The sequence below is a fragment of the Ambystoma mexicanum genome, chromosome 6q (genome assembly GCF_040938575.1).
Source record: "Ambystoma mexicanum isolate Mex_15411 chromosome 6q, UKY_AmexF1_1, whole genome shotgun sequence".
NCBI lineage: Eukaryota > Metazoa > Chordata > Amphibia > Caudata > Ambystomatidae > Ambystoma > Ambystoma mexicanum.
The window spans coordinates 792351250-792372284 of record NC_090937.1 but is presented as its reverse complement, the minus strand read 5'-3'; the positions used below and the strand labels follow the sequence as shown (position 1 = coordinate 792372284).

Sequence of the window (21035 nt, the reverse complement as noted above, 5' to 3'; positions counted from 1 at the left end):
ATTTTCTTAAATCCCAAAAATGGGTGCATTACCAGTACTCACCACTATCAGAAAGCCGGCGTTTTAAAACAACACCAGACTTTTTTTTTTGTGTAAAACTGAATAGATTAACCCAAAGCAGGCCAAAGGAAGACTTACTGAGAGGTGGATACAATCTAAAGTTATATTCTGAAGGGACTTGAAGGTTTATAACAAGACTGGCTGAGTTGTGGATTTCAGCAGTTTAAGTAAATTTGGACTGAAAGACACTAAAAATCTAAATGTTTAAAAGAAATGAGTGACCTACTTTTGAGTGTCACATAGGTTGCAATTGTTTAAATGTCATAGTTTTAAACTTAGAATCAGCATTTTAGCTGCATATGTAAAAAATGGTTAGTTTATTTGAATGCAGAAAACTGGGTAACTAAAAGTGACATTAGCTGGGGCCTGGCTTAAGGAACTGAATTCTGCCCACCAGCTACCCCCGACAGGAGATGAGACTTGCACAACAGCTGTGTTCCCAGGCCTATCTGCCTTTTGCTGATCCCACCAAAAGGGATATGACACTTCCCTGATTGAATTACCTGGGCTCTGCAGGAAATTGAACAAAGCCCTGTCCTGACTCAGGCAAATGTTTTATTACGGGGGCCGTAAAAGTAGCTTCCTCCTGGAAGGAAAGGGGAGGAGCACTGCCTGTGAGAGCAAGCTGGCTTGTGTACCTGTGCAAATATGTCTTTTGGGTCAAAATTTAGATTGTGTGTAATTTGACAGGGGTGGGTTCTCTGTACCATAAACAGACCTCATCATGATGACACTTCATTTCATTCCCCCAATCAAGGGGAAGAGGATGAAGTGGCCAATGACAAGTGGAGAGGGGTAGAGCCTAGTGATGCTGCACACACACCCATTTTCAAAACACATAAAAGCAGACAGTCAGGACAGATAGGGACATTCAATTCCATTTGCTGCAACGCGCTCTGCCGGAACACACAACATCCAGAAGATACTAGATTCCACACTTAGACTTTAAAACTCCAAAGAACTTGATTCAGAACTCAAAGCAAGGGCCTAAACCCACAAACTGAGAACTATTCTCAGTGGGCCTCAGCATCCAGCAACCTAACAGCGATAGCAGCTTCCAAGAGCCGTGCAGATCAGCGCTGGGTCCAGAGAGAGCTGTGCAGAAAGATCCAGAAGCAGTGCTGTACCCAGAGAAAGCAGAGCAGTTTGCAGAACCAGAGGCAGAGCAGAGCTGACCCAGACCGCTGTTCGCAGAACTAGAGAGCTGACCCAGACGCTGTGCGCAGAGACCGTCCGTGGCGAGTGAAGAAAACCTGACCAGATCCGTGGCGAGGCCCATTCTATTTCTAAATATATTGTGAGTACCTAGCAGAACTGTGCAGAACCAATCTCTTAGTTAAAATAATATAATTCAATCTATTTTAATCTAACCAGAACTGCCTCCTAACTGTCACCTGTGATTTTCTAGTTGCTAGCTGTCACTTGTCTTTTTGAACTTTTAAAATTTCAAATCTGAAAAACGACCTTTACCATATCGCTCATATCTCCGTGACCGTTTGTCTTAGAAACTTGCAGTAACTTTCCCCTGAAAGCCGGGAATCGTGGCTTTTTAACGAACCTAAAAACGCATTCCTACCCCCGATACTTTTGCCGCAATCGCGAAAAACGCACTCGCGAATTTTACCGCGATTTTCACATTTCTCCACGTGTGAAAACAGCAGCTTCTTTACTTTCCTTGCTAAAAAAATTGTTTGCCTCGTAAGAACCATCCCTGAATCATTGCTAGAGCGAGCCTGGACTAATATTAACTAGATACCACTCACCCTGAACCTCTAGGGGGAATTAAAAGCATTTTAGCATATTTTTGACTTCATTGCCAGCACATGTAAAAGCATTTTGGGCCTGTGTTTCAAACCTCTGCAGTCTAAGCTTGCTGGGGTGAACTGAATTACATTTGATTGCATTTCTGAGAACTGTGTGCTTTCCTTCCATTTCCTTGCATTGCATAAAGGGGGGAGGGGATTGCCTGAGAAAAGTGATTACATTGTTTTGTTGAAATCGTATTGAGTATTTTCTGTATTGCATTTTCATTCAACATTACATCCATCTGAACTTATATAAAGCATTCTCTACCACCTTATTCTTCTGTTCCTATTCACAAGTGTGCTAGTGCCAGACTATCCATTATTGATTACTGCTCAGATTAAGTGTGATATCCAATTTTTAATTTATAATAAAGTGTGATATATATATATATATTGTTTAAATTCTCAAATAAACCTTTTAACTTGCAAAACAGAACTACTTCTTGGCTCAGTGGGGTCACGGGGATTCCAAGAGAGGGGTGTTATATAGGGGTAGTCATCCAGAACGCATGAACTGGACATAAAGATATATCAATAAGGGTTTCCATTCAGTATCCCAGACTAAGCATTGACTTAGCTGTAGTATTGATTTGAATCCTCTTACAAATGTTTCTCGGATGTAGATGAGAAGAGAATTATATGTTAGTGGAGCAAGAAGAGAGGAAGAGCAGAAGCGAGAGGAAGCAGAGGGAGGGAAAGGAGCCACAAGGAGACAGATCCGAGTTTATGAGAAGTCTTGCAGAGTTGAATAGAGGAGGATAGATACAGTGGTGCCTTACAGTGGATAGATTTGTGAACCAGGATCCACTCACGGAGATGCATTATATTTGTGAGTGCATTTGTGGGAACATTATTTAATCCACTTTTTAAAATGATGCAGAGTATAAACAAAGTAAAGGAATGGTTTATCTGCTCAGCATTATGCACAAGATGAACACTTTGTTTGGAGTTATTTGTAAACTTGAACAATCTCACAAATTGATGTTGCTTGATTTAAAAGAAATCACAGAAATCTAAAAGCATGGATGCTGCACAGATATGACTCTACAATGAATACGATATTGGAGCTCTGCTTCTATTTTTTAGAGGCAGCTGAGGAAGTGATTAATTTGACAGCAAGCAGGGTGCCGGGGGCAAAGGCCGGGAAATCGAGTCAAATGCCTTAGAAAAGTCCATATAGTACAGATACAGTTACTGTTTACTACCAAGCATTTCCACTGAAAAAGATTGCAACACACAGGTGCTAAGTACTGTGCTATGGGACTTTCTAAAACCTGTTTGCCATTTTTTAAATCACTCCCTGGTTTTAGCCCATATGTTTAATTTTCTCAAGAGCAGAGAAACAAAGATCTTTGAACAAGAATACTGTATAGCTAGTGGCCTACAAATTAGTGTGGTCTTATAGATCGCCCTTCTTTTGTACAGGAGAATCAATATATATTCAGTCCACCTATTAGGTAGTGAACTGGTATCTATAATGTGTCTAAACCAACACTTGAAGACCTGTGTCCAGTGATCTGGATACGATTTATATACAATATTAGGCACTTCATCTGGGCCCAGCACTGTAGAGGGGCACAATCTCATGATGATTCGCCTGATATCCACAGAATCAAAATCTAGTTTTAATATGCTATCACCAGGCTTGATCATCTTCACAGTTTTGGCCACTTTATCATCATAATATAGTGTTGAGATGTAATCCAGCCATACCAACTCAGCAATTGCATTATGTTCTTTAGCTGATTGTCCAGTCATGCAACCTCGATAGTGGGACCAAAGTTTCCCACTATGGTTGGTATGCAAAAGCTTAAACATGTGACTCCAGTTCGCACTTTGCTGGAAGCCCTTAGGGTGGCTTAACCAATTTTTGTATTTTGTGTCAAGCAGAGTTAACGCAACTTTCCGCTCTTTGTTAGTCAAGTCAATAGTTCTTTTTACACTTGCCCTATCTCAGCGATATTGTTTTTTCCTGTCATACAAAGCCACATCAAAAGGACCCCGTGCTTCACGCTTTCTAAAATTAATCCTGTGTCGTAGTGTTTGGGAGGCAAAAAAGCAGTGCCATGGTTTTACTCATGTCACAGTTATAATGTGTCAGCAGATTTACCATCCGTTCGTGCCCCAGAAGTGCATATACATTAAACCTCGTCATATTAGCATCAGACTATATAAGCCTGTTGCCTTGGTTGTTCACTCGCGTTGCAGAGCATTTACGTCTCTGTATATATGTGCATACTGCTCCTAAGCAGCATGTCCAACGCGCAGACATATGATCTCTAAGGGTACTAGGCGTGCATCAGATGTCACTACATAGGTACCAAAACTCATGATTTATAAAGGTGAACGTAGTCCAGACAAGAGTGTGATTTGCCATTAGACCAAGTTGCCTGTAATGGCACAACCTACCCTCCTTAGTATTAAGGCAAATTAAGTCATGTGCTTCTAAACAATTGCCCCAATCAGGTGCCTTACATCTGAGCACAGCATGTCACTTATTCTGTCCAAAAGTGCAAATACCATGATGTATCTGCTCCTCACTGTGTAGTTCAGTCACAATCGTCTCATTGGAACCCCTGGCAACCATCACATGCCCAACAGGATATAACTCATACCAATAATGCAAAATGGTATCCACCTTTCTCCTCAAGGACCGTGAGACTTCGGCTCCCGGTGGATCATAAACATTTACAATAAGCATATTGAAGTTCTTACAGTCAGGGTTATGGATGGTAACCAACAATATATAAGGAGAATCAATACCTGCAACAAAAAGGGCCAGTGAATAATGTGTTCCAGTACCAATGGCCAGACCCCCCTTGGGGCGCCCCCTAGCGCCACATGTGGCAAGTTTGCATAAAATATTGTACCCTTCAATGAAAAAACCATCCAGCAACCAAGTCTCCTGCAACAAAAAAAATATCACTGGTCAATAGCAATGATAAACCAACTGGGTTGGTAATAAAATAATAAAATCCATGGGTATTCCAAGAAGACCATTTTCCGGACTTAGTGAGAGCAGGTTAAAATAAGGTTTATGGGATCCATCTATCAGCAACCTTATGGGTGGCTGCGATGGATTTTGTGCTATTCATAGTGGCCAGCAAACTCATCCTTTCATTGGTGTGGTGGGCCGTAGATTTTGCCAATAAAGCGCCAGTTGAAGGTTCCAACACCGCTTCTTCTTTATCTATATTTGTTGATTGTTTTCGGCATACCTTCAAGTGGAAACCCAATTTGATTTCCACATCTAAAGACTGCTTCTACAGAAAGAAGAATGCTTTTTCAATGGCCTTGTCATGGCCCCTTTCCAACAATCTCAGAATCATTGGCATTGATAATAAAATGTTTACCCTGAGGTGCATTGTCTTAAACTTTATGTATTGTGGGGTGTGCAGCTTAAGGATTAATTGTGCGGATCCTAGCATTGATAACCTGTTTTGGAATAAACAGGAGGCCTTGTCTGATGCTGGCATTTAAATCTGCTTGGCTATTGGTGCTACACATTGGCATTTCAATAACCAATGGCATCTTCCTAAATGAGTTGAGAGCTTAAAGATTGGAAACTTTAAAACAGGGTGCCACATCCAGTTAATTAATCTCTCTTTAATATTATGGATTTCATCCCTAGCACCATGGTAAGGGTGCAAATGAGATCATCACAATTGGAGCTCTCCATTCAGGATTCAGACAAAGTTTACAAATCAGTTAGTCATTCTGTCTAATTGGAGGCTCGCATTTCTCTTATGTCTTTTAATTACCTCTTGGAATGTTGCTGGCCTGCACAGACAGCTAAGTGATCCAGACTCTCTTTCGTATTTACTGGGGTTTCATAACGTTTTGTTTCAAGCGACGTGGCTGGTTTCACCAGTTTTAGTGGATGTTGTGGTAGATTCTATTCCCCTGCAGAGAAAACCTAGAGTAGAAGAAATATAGGGTGTTTGGCTTTCTTTGTTGCAAACTGGCTCTTTGATAATTGCTTCCTGCTAGGGTCAATTGACACTCTTATGGATGTCTCTATAAAAGTAGCTACGGGTGGATCGCTTCTTATTATACATTTCTGCAATTCCATTAATGGTCATGGTCTTGGCCAGATGTCATGAACTTCTCAGAACTGACGGCCAAGTATTTAGACCATGGACCAATTGAGGAATATAATCAATCTGCCTTCATAGCAGGGAGGATTTCAATCTGAGGTTGGGTATTGGTCCAGGGTGGGCTCACTAATGGAGGCTGAAGAGCTTACTTTTAACATGTGACAATAAGCGTTAAAAGATTGATTACTGAGCAGGTCTGGCAGTCCTTTGCTACCCTAATTGATGGAGCTGTATTGGCAGACTGTTAATTGGAGATTCCCCTCGGACCAGCCTGATGAATTCAATTGTTGGAATGGAAGATTTACCTGCACAATTGACATTTCTTTTACTTATGGTTGATATTGGTACTTACCACTAGTTTTTTTGTAGATAGCCATTCAGAGAGTGATCACGATCCATTAATCCTGCTCTTCCACGCTTGTATGGGACGGGTAGTGCTGAACATGAGGAGGAATAATCGCCTTTATTGTACTGGTCCTTAGCCACTAAAATGTGATGTTTTAGATAAAGACTTTGTATCCGATTGATTAATCTTTGCAGCACTGCTAGTTATTGAAGCCTGTCTCCCTACCTGTGTTTCTGGGCCCTATATTATAGAAATATTTGCTAGCCTTATGTCAAATGCCAGATCTTTTTTGACATCAAGACGCCATGTTTACAACTTTTCGATTCCCCCTATGGCTCACATACACAAGAATGTAGGACCAAGTAGGGTTGTCTCTTATGAGCATTGAAGAAATCTCCCAGGAATAGTTATGCATTTAGAAAAGTCAGGAATAATGACAACAGATCGATAAGCGAGGCAGTTCTCGGCTTGGCAAAAGCTGGAGCAGGCATCCCATAGTAGAACCCCTAGTGACTTCTGTAAAATAATGGCTTGTGACTTTGGGCCTCAGCAACCGCATTATTCAAACAATGTATCTTCTGATAATTGGGTGAATTATTTTACCCCACTGTACAACCCTCCAGTTCAAGCTGATGACAATTTGTCCTTCAGCTAATTTGAATTACCAAATGAATCAGCACTGATAAATGGTTATCCAATTTTGTTTTGTCTTGCCGAAGTCCAACAAGCTATATTTCACTCAGCAAGTGGTGAAGCCCCAGGTGGTGATTTAGTTATGCTGGACACCCTGCGATTTGCGTCCAGTTTTCACCCAAATCTTTAATGTTATTGCAAAAGAACATTCTTTACCAGAAAGTTGGGGTAACATTATTGTTGTACCCTTCTTCAAGACGGATGATACATCAGAACCCCACTATTAACGTCCAATTTTACTGATTGACTCCTGTTCCAAATTAAGACTCCTAAAGGCAGCAGGTGAGTTATTCTTGACTTCCTTTTATTAAGTTACAAGACAGGGGAGGCTAGGAGCAGGACAGGTACTTGAAAGAAAAAGAAGAACAGGACAGGAGCCCATTGGCTCCCACCATCCAGGCTTACATCTCTAACTGCCTGGGTGTAGAACCTATATCAACTTGCTCTTTGGTCAGCATTGTGCTTTACACCCTGATAGCCTGAAACTAGCAGGCAGGAACATTTGCGCATGGGCCTACTCTGATGATGTAGTCTTACTAGCCTGAATGCCAAGAGCCTAACAGCCATTGGTTAATAGCTTTGTGGAAACCAAGGATGCTTGAGACTTTTGCCTTACTACTACTAAGTCAAAGCTAATGTGTGTAGGTAGTCATAGGTGCAGACTTCTTGTAATTACAGATGGAGCTAGTGAACTCGAATGGGCACATTATCCTACGTGAGGATCACCATCAGGAGTAACCTAGAGTGGATTGTCCAGGTATCCAACTGTGACACGAAGCTGGTACAAGTTAATGGCACAATTATGCGGTTCAGTAAGAGTATGGATAGTTGTACATTGGACTTAAAACTACACATTTATTCAGCTAAATCTGTTTCGGTGAGAAGTTGTAGTGTGTAAGTCTAGGTATAGATGTCTGGTGCCTCAATAAAATGCAAGGAAAATATGTTCCTGTTATTTATTTGGAGTGTCATCGGGTGTCCCAATTAACATCTGTATGTTGATGTCAGTCTGGGTTACGTTACCAACTTACTCGATTTTAAATCATTAAAACCTTGGTTAAGCCTTTGGAACAGCAGTGATCATCATTGTACTCATGGGATTATCGCCTCCGATGCTGGCTGCTGTAGTCCTTGGCTTCAATTTTTGAAGTGAGAATTCACTGTACCGGGCCTTCTTTGGAAATGCTCTGAACCATTTTTGGCAGTGCTAGTGAATATGACTGCCTTGCACGTTGAATTTGTCCATGAAAAAACTGGGCAGTGCCATAATCTCAGATATGTTAAGCACACATGTAGCATTACTCTCAGCATGATTTGCGTTACTATATAGATATATATTCTAGCTGTTTCACGAATCATGCAAGAGGAGGGTTTTATTTTCAATTGAAAGGCAAGTCGTCTCCTGGTGGCTACAGTAATTCATTGCAGGAACTCCAAACCCATTCTAGTGCCTTGCCAACTTGTGTTTGTGATGCTCTTAACACATGTTTTATTTTCTGTCCTATCTTGAAAGACATTTCTTGCACCAAGTCTTAGAGATGGCAATCTAGGGTCTCTAGTTGCCAAGAACTATTTGCTTCCTCTTCCTGCTAAGAATGTGGCTTATTCTGTATATTCTTTCATCGAGAAAGCTTTGTTTTCAAACTTTTTTTCGGTGCACAATGTAACTTGTTTTACTTTCATGCTGATTTTTTATTTATCAAAATAAAGCACTAGTGAAGTGAAGTCTTTAAGACTGGAAAATTATGTAATGCAACCATTCATGGATATCAATATAATCAAGATGTCCAGTCCTGTTAGGAGGAGCACAACCAGTCTGCCCTGAGGGCACGTATGTCCTCAGTGTTTGGCTACAATCCACATAGTAAAAATAACACAGGATCACGAAAAAAGCAGATGAATAACACATTGGTATGAAAATGTTCTTTTGATTTTGTAAAACTGCATATTGAATCAGAAAGACACACTACTAGACATAGGCGCACACAGAAGGAAAGTCAGCACTGGATCAGCATGATGTTCAGGTGACCTAGAACACATGCTGCAGGTTGCCCATTGAAGAGTTTCTATTGATGAGATGGTCGATTCGGAAGAAATACTTGGTATTAACGTTTTTCTAAATGGTTTCCGATACTCCTGAAGGTGAAGCATGTATATCCTGTCTCTTTGAATAGAGGAAAGGAAGCCACGGACTAGATTTCCTGAAGAAGGGTAATAACTAAAATACCGAAACACATTCAGAAGATATTACACCATACCCTCAGGAGGATAGCTCAGGGGCAACATATTCGCCTTGGAAGCAAGACGACACGGAGCACCACAGGTTTGATCCTGGTGTCCGCGCTTAGAAACCACTGTGTATTAAGTGCGTTATAAATAACTTGTCATATGATATACCCTAGATCATGGCAATTATTTGAACGGATTTGTTTGTTATTTGATTGCATGGACAATAGTTTCAATTGTAACCATTCTATGTATGATTTGAAATTTTTACATTATATTGTTTTGAAATGCAAGTGTTGGTTACATTTTGAAAGTTGGTTCAATAGGATTTTATTTTGCAAATTACAAAGTTTTTGGGAAAACATGTTTTGGCATAATCCATAAAACATTAATATAACTAATACAACATATTCAAAAGAAGCCATATTTATTTAAATAGTGTTCTAAACTGAATTAACTATTGTGTAAACAAGTCACTTTGTAAGAGAATGCAGGTCGTTCTCTATCTAAGGATGGGTAGGGACAGTAGATTAGCGCACACATCACCATAAATGAGCCAGTAGGAGTTGCAACTTTAATTCCAAATATATTGACAGTGTTGTGAGCAGTACTGTGTGGAGGTAGCGGTGGGCAGCGAGTTGTCGCCCTGTTGTGGCACAGACATATTACAGAATATTTGGACCCTGGCACTTATTTTTCTTTACAAATCTTACAAACACTTTGGTCACATAGATCACAAGACAAGCAAGCACAGCTACAAGCTACATCTTCCTCATATGAGAGTCCTTCAAGTCTAGCCTTCTCTCTAATTTGTGCACACTTTAACTCGGTCTTATTTTTGAATCCACTGTTAACACAATAGCAGTTTGGCCCACCTAGGTCGGCGTACGTTTCCAAGGTGACCAATGTATTAATTCCGTGGGTAACGCATTAAGACCATTTGCCAGGCATTGGTTTCAATTGCTTCCCTTGCTTTGGTGTGGGTGACAGTGATGTACAATTTAAATGACCAAATACGCTGTTACTAAATGTTGTCCTTTTTATTTTTTTTTCCAGCCTACTCATTTTGTTTCCTTCATTTAAGAATTTGGGAAGTGCTAGATGGTAATGTTCCCAGTGTGCAACTGTTTCTTATTATGTTATCTCATCTCACCAATGTGTTTCTCTAAGTATAATTCATGAAAGTATGATCCTACCTTGTGACAGATGCACCCTTAACTAGGGAAACGTAACACATTTTGAATTATGGTCCACCCACCAAATATGAAAAGGCACTTGCAAAGTTATATGTGCAGGCAGATTGACACTAATGCAAAAGGCGTGTGCCTATGCTTGACAGGGCATCCCGGAGCCCATCTCGTTGTCATAAAGGGATGCTCTCTGCAGCCCAGTGTCTTTTGCCTGACCTAAATGCCTGAGGCCAATAACAGGGTAATACCAAAGCAGACAGAGAGCTGCTTTATCTGCCTTGCCCTGATTATAACACTCACGTACAGGATCCCCTTACATACCAAGGAAGTAGGGGTGAACATGTCATTGGCAGCAGGTACCAATAACTATTTGGCACCCGGTATGCAAGTGGGGCCAGGTTTGAGGACCTTCTATCCACATCCTGACCCTCCTATTGCTCATTGTCCCCTTTGTGAATAGGTGGACATGTGAGCAGTCCTGTGCGGCTGTAGGACATGAAGAGCAGTTTGTTGTTTTACACTGCACAGGGCTCAAGTCATAAAAAAAGTGTGAGGCTCTGACATAAGCAAGAGGAAATGACATCACAGAAGGTAAGATGGTATGTGAAATATGCACATTTAATTCTTTTTTTTGAAGAAAGGCACAGGACAAACACATCTATTTATTTATTCATATAAAGGGATGAACAATGCACTTTTGATAGCAAAAGAACTTACAATAGATAGGATATCAGATTTGATGGGAAGGAGTGGGCTACTTACAATGGGGTGAGCTCGAATGACATTCTGAAAAGGATGTGATAGAAAATAAATGGAACATTTACCATGGACAATACATTGTGTACTTACATAGATTAAGGACAATCAACATTAGACATTTTTATTTGCAGGTAGCTGCAATGGCAAGCTATGTTTTATGGATGAGACCATGATGGAAGAAGTGTTAGGGTGGAGGCAGACAAAGTGCTGGACAGAGACAGGTTAGAGGTGAGGGAAAAAAGTTAGTGCGGGGGCATATGAGTGGTAGGTAAAAGCTTAACTGGGAGGTGAGGAAGTAGGCTTTCAGTTTAGCTTTGAACACATCTTTGTGGACTGTTTCTCAGATGTCCCAGGGAAGAGAATTCCATGCTAATGGAGCAAGAACAGAGATAGAGAGGAAGCGAGAGGAAGCACAGGGAGGATGAGGTGCCACAAGAGTAGTTGAGGAGGCAGAGTGGAGATTACAAGAAGGCTTGTAGTGCTGGATAGATGAGAAAAGATACAGTGGTGTCTGACTCTGCATAGATTTGTGAACCATGAGAAGACATTTAAATCTGGCCCTGTTTTACATCAGCCATAGAGCCTGTTGACTGTAAAAGGAAGTAGGTGTGAAGTGAGGGAGTTCAAAGGGAGTTCTGGTAGTACAGTTAATGATCTTGTCGAGAGTACAGAAAACATAGTTGGAGAGACCAAAGAGGATGCTGGCACAGTAGTCCAGTTTATAGAAGACAATAGTGGTTGAGAAATGCTTGGCGGTGTTGAAAGGAAGGAGGTGACTGATTTTCCGAATATTTAGTAGGTTGCAGCAAGCAGCTGAGGCAGTTTTCGAGATGAAAGTAGAGAAGGTGTGAGAAGAACCATAGATAATGCAGAGATTTCTAACTGAAGAGGAGTGGGGGGGAGGGTTCAGGTGAGAACTAGATAAGCATGGGAGAGGATGAGAGAGAGTATTTGGCAGGGAAGAAGAACAGCTGTTTTTTAAGAGTTTAACATGAGGGAGGGCAAAGCCATCCAATATTTAATGGCAGAGAGAGTTTGAAATTTTGATAGAAACATCAGAGTACAGTTCAGGAAGAGTGAATATATGCGGGTGTCGGCAACGAAGAGTTGGCACAAGAAATCAAAGAAGAGGATTTTGCCCCAAAAGAAGAGGTCTAGAGTGTAAATGTGTTAAGAGGAGAGGGTCCAAGGTGGAGTCTTAATGAAAACCAAGAGTTAGAGAAGTGATTTGAGAGGTGTGATGTACCAGGAGACAGAGAACTGGTGAGGTGCAAGATAGGATTCAATCCAGGCCAGGGCTCAGTTGTGAATCATAGGAAGAGATAGAATATTAAGGAGATCAGAGTGATAGACAGTGTCAAAGCCAGTGGATAGGTCACAGAGATTTAGGATAGAGGATACGTTGGACTGCTTAGCAGAGGTGATGAAGTTGGAGAGCTGTTTCCGTGAAGTGACAGGAGTGGAAACCTGCTTGTAGGGGGTCTCAAAGGTTGGGATGTCTAAAAGATTGGTAAGATAGTTGATCACATACCTCATCAGCATTGGTAGTGTGAAAGCAGAGACTTGGACAATGCATTTGCCAAGTGAACTGATTTTCTTATAACATTTCTGTATAAAAGGAGACTGACTTTTTAAAACTCAGAATCTGTAACAAAACATGTCCTGAATAGCAGCCGGCCCAATATGAGATATTTTCCATCTTCATGATATGTGATTTTCCTGGTCTTGTGTCTAAGTGGCAGGACTCAAAACTCGTGTTCGAATCCCGGCCGCAACACTGTTTAAGTGGGTGCAGAAGATTATAGTTTTTAATTCCTTAAAAGCATGTGGAAGGGTTCCATGTGTTAATATCCCGGCAAAAATATCGCCATACAAAAATATTGCCATATTTTTGCAGGGCTATTAAGGCATGGAACCTGCGGGGGACACCCTCGCAACCCCTATATTATTTTAAAGGGAGCGGGGGACACCCCTGCAACCCCTGCACCCAAATACCCCAGATATTATCCCCACTAAAAATATCGCCTATGGCCGTTCCCGACTACCATATATACGGCGATATTTCTGGTGGGGATACAATTACCTGATACCATGCGGGAGATGGTGTCCACCCTGTGGAAAAAGTAGGCAGACGCAATCCATTTGCATGTTCCCTCATCTTGTGCCTTTATCCTGCAATTTCTTTAAATGAGCCCTTCTGTCCTTTTTCCTTGCTGTTATGCCTTGTCACCCTCTCCCCACCTGCCGCCGCCAGCTCCCGCAGGACTTTGCATGGGCGATGGACACCGCCCCTCTAATGCTTAGATGCATCGACCACAATGAGACTGGCGTGCGTGTCCATATTGGTTAGCTTTTCATTGCTATGCAATATTCCTTTCCTTTCATTTTTCAGGCTTTTCCTTGTATCTTTAAAATCATCAAAAATAAACAGCAAATTCAAAAAGAACTCTAGTAAACTGGGTGTTTTTAAATGAATACATTTACAACGTTAGCAGTGGCACTGGGGTGACGTCACCACTCTATAAATACCCGGCTTTTCACAGCTGCTGGGAGCAAGATATCATTCTAGTAAGCACATAGCCCTTTAACAGCCGAACAAAACCCTAGAAAAAGGACTGTAATGCGATTGCTCCAAACAAAGCATCAATTTGCTTCATAGGATGCCAGTAATCGGATCATTTGCTGCGCAGGCAGAGAGGTGACTTTTAAAATCTGTTTGGGATTGCGTTAACAGTACAAATATGGACATGCTATAGTCGCTTTTTTCTGATGAGGCTTTTCTCAGTCATGCCATGAAAACAATCGGTTAGGGAAATTGAATGATGTTTCAGGTCGGTTTGTGTTCATTTCCTAAACCAAAATTGGTGTATGCCCTGGTGTGAATCTTTGGAAAACAAGATTAGACATCTCCAAATACGTAAGTTTCAAGTTACCTGCTTTCCTTTGCTTTGTGTCTTGCTAAAGTCCTTTGCAGTGCTTGATGTAGTCTTTCAAACTGAAATAAAAAGTAAGAGGACATTGGACACCACAATTGCAAGTAATTATCGATTTATTTAATTTGCAATTTATTTAGCGCACCTACCCCGGAGGCATCTTGGCGCTTATATTCCTATGTTATTTCATTCATTCAAAAGACATCTGGGTGTTTTACATCAATGATAATACTAATAAACATACAGCTATACATGATAATAGTAATTTAGTTAATGGAATCATGCAGAATGCGAACACCTGTACAAAATAAGAACCAGAGCCTCACAAATAACTACTAATACAGAATGTTATCAATAGAAAACAAACAGAACAGGGAGATTAGGGAAAAGTACTCTTCTATGGGCCTCACAATGATGCTGGTAGCGCTACCGGCACCGTTGCTGCCGTGCCCCCATACTATGAGTTCTGCTCGCAGGTGCCCTTGCAGCCACCAGGTCTGACCTGGTGGCCGTACCGGCACTCACGAGCAAAACAGGACTGTAGCACCTGTACCTTTATTAACAGTACTGGTGCTACCACCTTCCCCATTCCCATTATAGCCCTACGGGGCTCAAATGGGAATGGGGATGTTCTGGGCCTGGCACCCGAGAAAGGGCAATTACCGAACCCGGCTGGCCCGGAATAACCCAGTAATTGCCCATTCGTGGGTGCCGGAACCGGATGCGAGTTTGGAGGTAGCATTGCCGGTTTTACATGCAAGGCTACCTCCAACCTCGTAATGAAGCCCAAGTCTCCCTAAAGTCCAAAGAATGAATGCTACAGACAGATAACAGGTGACAGGAAAAGTGAGGAATGTTTCCATATTGTGAAACTGCAGATGGATGCATAAATCATGACATCCAGCAGCTGAGGTACATGTTAGGAAAGTCACACACTCTCGGGAATTACATCGCCAGTGGTTTCCCCCCAAGCGTAACCTTCCCTTAACTGTGCTCAAGCCGTCCATCCAGAGACTCCAACTTTGGTTCACTTAGACATACATGATGCTTACATATGCAGGTGGCGTTAGCTTGTCAGCCACACTTCCTGATTTAAAAAGCCAGACTAGACCGAAACAGAGAGGAACAGGTTTGATGCATAAAAACAAATAGCAATCCGCACAACACTTAATTCGCATAATTTGCCCCATAAACTGTCAACTTCACTAAGATATAAAAACATAAAGAGGCTGATTCGCATAGTGTTTTTCAATGGAAGGTTACCATTGAAAGTGTCTTATGAATTAGGCCCTTCGGGACTCATTACGAGTTGGGCGGTAGTCCAGCTGGGTAAATCCACCAGAATACCACCCTATGAAATTACTGTTACTGCCACTTGGTCCGTCAGATTTACTGCCAGATTACAAATGGTGTTGTCCGTGTTAGTCCCCATTAATTTGGAGTCCATAGGACTCTATTGGGGATTTTGGCAGAATTACCACCGGCAGAAGTAACGTTGCAGGAATTCTGCCAATTGTTTGGCGGAAAGAGGGAGGATTTACCTAAACATGATCCCCTATTCCAGGGCAAAACTCGTAGGATGGTGGAGTGGCAATAGTGGCGGTAATTTGATTACCGCCACTTTTTTCTTGCACAGCCATTCTCGTAATGAGCCCCAGTCTTTAATCTCTAAAGCAACACATATCTGCCTATCAATAATTAAACAAAAAATATAGCATGCCACCACTAGAGAGAAGTATGCAAGGCTGGAAGAGGTTTAAGCAACTTTTTTCACCTTTTCCAAATTAAGACATTGAGCCTCATTACGACCCTGGCGTCCGCTGTCAAAAACGGTGCCGGTAAGGTACCGGCACTGTTCATACCGGGCTGCCACATTACGAGTTGGCTCGCGGGTGGCCGTATACACGTCTGGTCTGGCCAGACGTGCATACCGGAACCCGCGAGCAGACCAGGATGCTAACAAAGGACTTATCATTAACAGGTCCATTGTTAGCATCCTCCTCATTCCCATTGAGTCCTATGGGGGGCTCAAAGGAGAATGGGGACGTACAGGGTCCAGGTCCCAAAATGGGAATTACCGGGCCCGCAAAAGTCAGAATGGCCCCGTAATTCCCTTTTTTCGGGACCCGGACACCAATTTGGAGGTGGCCATGCCGGTAATGACGGCATGGCTACCTCCAAACTCGTAATTGTTAAGGGACTTCAATTCAGCACTCCAACTAAGTCAATGCCTGGTCTGGGAGGCCCAAGGGAAGCCCTTATTTATATATTTTTTATGACAAGTTATAATCTGGATGATAAACCCTTGTATAACGCCCCTCTCTTTGAATCCCCCTGACCTCACTGAGCCAAGAAGTAGGTTTGTTTTGCAATTTACAAGATTTATTGGAAAAATTAAACAAGATATATATCACACTTTGATAAATAAATTAATATTTGATAGCACACTTATGAGTATAATGTTGATCAACAATGGATAATGTTACACTAGCACACTTCTTTACAATCAATGAGGAGTTAGTATAGAAAGTATGAGGTAGCAAAGAATGCTTTTATGGTTTCAAGGAAAAGGAATGATGGAAAAGAATGCAACACAGGAATAACTTTGATATGATTTCAACCAAAGACAGTGTAATCACTTTCCCCCCTTGTGGCAATTCACTCCCCCCTTATGCTATATAAAAAGATGGAAAGAAGAGCACACAGTTCTCAGGAATACAATCAAATGTAGTTCAGTTCCCGTTGCCCCCCAGCAAGCTTAGAGAAACAGGGATGGTTTTAAACACAGGCAAAAGTACTTTTAAATGTGGTATGCAAAGAAGGGAAAAATATGCTAAAAATGATTTTAATTCCCTGCAGGAGCTTCAGGGTAGGTTATAGCTATTTAAGATTAGTGCAAGTCACACTGGCAATGATTCAGGAATGATTATCAGAGGGAAAACGGATTTCAGCAGTTGCGAGCAAAAGACAGCTATTTTTGACAGGAGCTAATTTTTCAATTCATGGCAATTTAGTCGCGTGCATCGAGCGCGATTACGGAATAACTATACGTTTTAGGCTTGTTGGAAAGCTTAGAATCTTAGCTTTAAAATGAAAGTTAAATCTCGTTCCCAGCACGTACGGTTCAAAAGATGCAAACGATTTTGTGGAGGTAGATTTCAGAAATAAGTTAAGTTTTCAGAATGACATTTGGCGTTTTTACAGATTTGAAGCCACAGGATGGACACAAAATTCTAAATGCAGTTCTAGACAAGTTGAAAGGATGGGATAAGATTACTTTAAACCAAGAGATGACTATGCACAGTTCTGGCTGAATACTCACTCCTAGTTTTGTACAGGAATGCGCTTTCGTCACGGATCGGGTCAGGATTGGGCTGCGGTTCTCTCTCCGGACAGTCTCTGGCACCGGTTCCGTTCACAGCGTGGCCTCGGGTCTGGGTCCGGCACTGCACAGCGGTCTGGTCTGGGTCTCTCTCGGGTCCCGGATACAGCTCTGCTTACTGGGTCTGGATATGGTTCTGGATACAGCTCTGCTTTCTGGGTGTTTCTGGCACAGGGTTCTAGGTCAGAATCAAACAGCACAGCCCGGCTGTTTAATAGTTTGGTTAGGTTGCTGGATTCTGAGGCCTCTGAAGGATTCAGCTAGTGGACTAGGCCTCTCTGCTTCAAGTTCTAGCTTGGTGCTGGATCTGGAGTCGTCCGTCAAAGTGCTCCGCAAGAAATCAGTTTGAAGTGGGAAGTGAATGTCCCTTCCTGGGTCTTAGTGGCTCTTTTTATGTCTTTTGAAAGTGGGTGGGGAGGCTGACTTTCTATGCCACACCCTCTCATGATCCTGATAGGCTAAAGAATTTATGTGCTCTCACTGGGGAACTAAGTAGTGAGTCGGGATAAGTCAGAGTGATGCTATTTTTATGGCTGGCTGAAGTCCCTCCCCTTTGCGTTTACTTAGAAAAACGATTTTTCATAACCACACATGCTTCCCAGATACACAAGTTGTTGAAATTACATGTACACATTGCAGATGAATTAAGGTACATTCTTGCCCAACTCTGATCTTCCTAAGAGCTTGGGTTCAGAAATGACAATTTATTTTCATTTTTAGTGAGTTTTGCCATATTGAACTTTTACCCGAATGTACACAGTGGTACACCCCCCTTCTGGGCATATTACAGTAATTTACTAGGTCTCTCGCATAAGCACAGTGTCTGCAATATTCATAATTCCCGGGGTTTCGCCTCAGAACATCACAGAGCGACCAGCTGAGTCTTGAACCGTGAGTGAAATTGTCATTTTAAGAATCTCAAAGTTGTACATTTCTGTCATCTGGTTACAATTAGTTATCAGTATTTTTATAAAACATATATTTGCCTTCAATTCAATTCACAAAAGTGTCTGGGTCCGCCCCCAGAAGCTTGGTGAGTCAGATGGTCACATGTCCTTCCTTCCAGGCAGAGCACTGTTTACAGATACACATCAAATCAGCATATTCTCTTCAATTGAAAGAGTCTATTGTGTTGTTTCCTTCAGGCTGCAGAGAAGTCCCCTCCCTCCCAATCAACTGGGCCATGTGATATCCTGGGCTGTTGCTGGGAAGGGCAGGTCTGAATGTTTCCCATGGACAGGCAAGTCTTTTGAACTGTTAATTGAATCAGGCTGCCTTTTTGCTCATTGTCCCCTTTGTGAGGGCCTGGGAACAGCAGTGGTTGAGAATTTTCATTAATCAGCAAGCCTTTGAAGTCCCAGCTAGCTCAGGATCCTTTTGCAACTCCTGAAATACAGTTCTCCTATCAGAGTTTAGATCGCTAGCGCCGGTTAGTGTCCAATGCCGGTACTGCACCTATTTTTGGGAGCTGTCTTGAATTAATACATTTCAAAAAGAAAGGATTTTACATGATAGTATATGATCCTTGCTTGACATGGCATTGATGTGGATCTGCAGTAGAGTAAAGTAGAACACTCAACCAGAGTTGAATTTTTGTTTGGTGGTTTTGTGCCCATGATCTTAGCAACTTTTGACACCAATGAAACACATTTTTGAACAGCTCTGGGTGCAACGAAACGATGGGTCTGGGAATTGTCAAAAGTGGATGGTGGCTTATCTGTCAGGTTTTCACTGCGCTTTTTCTGGTGGGCAGCATTGCTTTTTATGCTATCAGCAACGCACAGTGATGTTGTAGGGCTCGGATGTGTGGGTGAAAACATCCCACATAATGAGGCCCAATGATTCCAAATCACTGAACAGATTTGCTAGAAACGTCCAAAGGTAAATGTGTCTCTTTCATTCTGCTTCAGAACAAGCTGTGTGTAGGACCCAGGATTTACTTGCATGCAGGATGAAGGACTGACCACCAGAGCAATGGACCCAAGGCCAGCCCACCCCATCCATGCATATGTACGTTGCATTTACATGTTCGTTAGTCACCTTCACTCACATGTTTGGAGAGATGGGGTCAGTCTCCCATCCACGTGGGTCATGTTAGCATTGAAATAAATCGGCCCCAAGGGCCAGTCTATGCCAATGCATATTTCTATATTTCCACCCCTTAAATTAAGAAAACATGCTCATGCTTTGTATGAATGTTTCTACGTATAGCAGATAAATACAGGACTGAGTTTGTCTACATTTCTTATAGACCAGTACCTGGCTTCTGACAGGGCAGGCTATGTGCAAGGGAATGGTGCCACTTAGAGGGCACACCCCAGATCGAACCTCTATGTAAATCCTGAGAGCTGGAATTCCCGCTCATGCTCGTGACATGCCCCGTGGCGGGTGGCATGAAACTGCCTGTGCAAAGCTGCTCTCATGGAAAATATGAATACTTTGAATACTTGTACCACCATAATGTGTGTTTTTCCTTTTCTATGTAACTTGCTACACAGAATGGAGGGGAAGTTTGAGTTATCCTGGCCTAATGTCTGATTATTTCCTACAATGCAAGCTTTGAATTAGTGTAAGGTGGAAGAGCATGGCCGGCTTTATTGACTCCAAGTTATGCTGATTTAACAACCAGTGCAGGATTTCTGATATATGCTTTCAACACACGCTGTTCCAGAACAGTCTACCTGAAATATATCCACCATTTTATTCTTATACGAATCATTACATTTCTCAAAAGCAAGGAATGAGCACATTGATAACCAACTTGATTCAACAATGACCACACAGACGATACTTTGATTTGCTTAAGACATAAACCCAACAAGGCACTAATTACAGTGTCACAAGGCACTTCATGTATCCACGAGACAGGAACACAAGATTTACATGTACATTTCCTCCTCAGAAGATTGCTCCAAGTGGGACAACTAGGGACACATTCACAACCTCTTATGACATCCCTGAAACCTATATTTTGGGTCTATATAATTTGATGTTGTTTACTCCATGGATATACATTTCTTAGCATCCAGGGTGACGATGACTATTGAGGGAAGATTTGGTGGGTGCACTTGAGGAGTAGGACATTTGCCTGGGATATATAGACAAGTTGGATCATGAGGGATTTGCACGTGCTTCTGACCTAAGGGGACGTGTCGAGATGGTGGGAGTGTTACAACAGTATCCTAGGGTCCAGAGAAAAAGCAGAAGAGGTAGAGCTACATTATTTTACCAATCTTCAGTGAGTGAGGCTCGAGTAAAAATGGAAGGAGTTAGACGCTCCAGAGTGAGATGACTTGGGAATATATGCATCCTTTTCCATGTATGACGTTGGGGACTGATGTCCAGCACGTTTTGGGAGGCTAATTTACAAGTCTTGCCATCTTGTGTTGACAGCACTGTGTTGTTGTCGATGGGCAAAAGCTATAGTTAGTTTTGTGGGTCAGGAAAGAAATCTGTAATTAAATTCACTATGTCCCTGGCAGTCAAACAATGCTATTCAGAGGTATACGCACTGTAAACCAAACATGGAGTAATTCGCAAAGCT

General features: G+C 41.9%; 1 protein-coding gene across 1 annotated transcript in view; it reads right to left on the bottom strand.

Moving 5' to 3' along the window:
• The window catches only part of GUCY1A1 (guanylate cyclase 1 soluble subunit alpha 1), a 545497-nt gene that overhangs the window by 263966 nt on the left and 260496 nt on the right, over positions 1–21035 (bottom strand). Inside the window, exon 3 of the mRNA XM_069631322.1 lies at positions 14110–14171. Coding sequence (XP_069487423.1) covers positions 14110–14171 — 62 coding nt within the window. The remainder of the gene's footprint in view (positions 1–14109; positions 14172–21035) is intronic.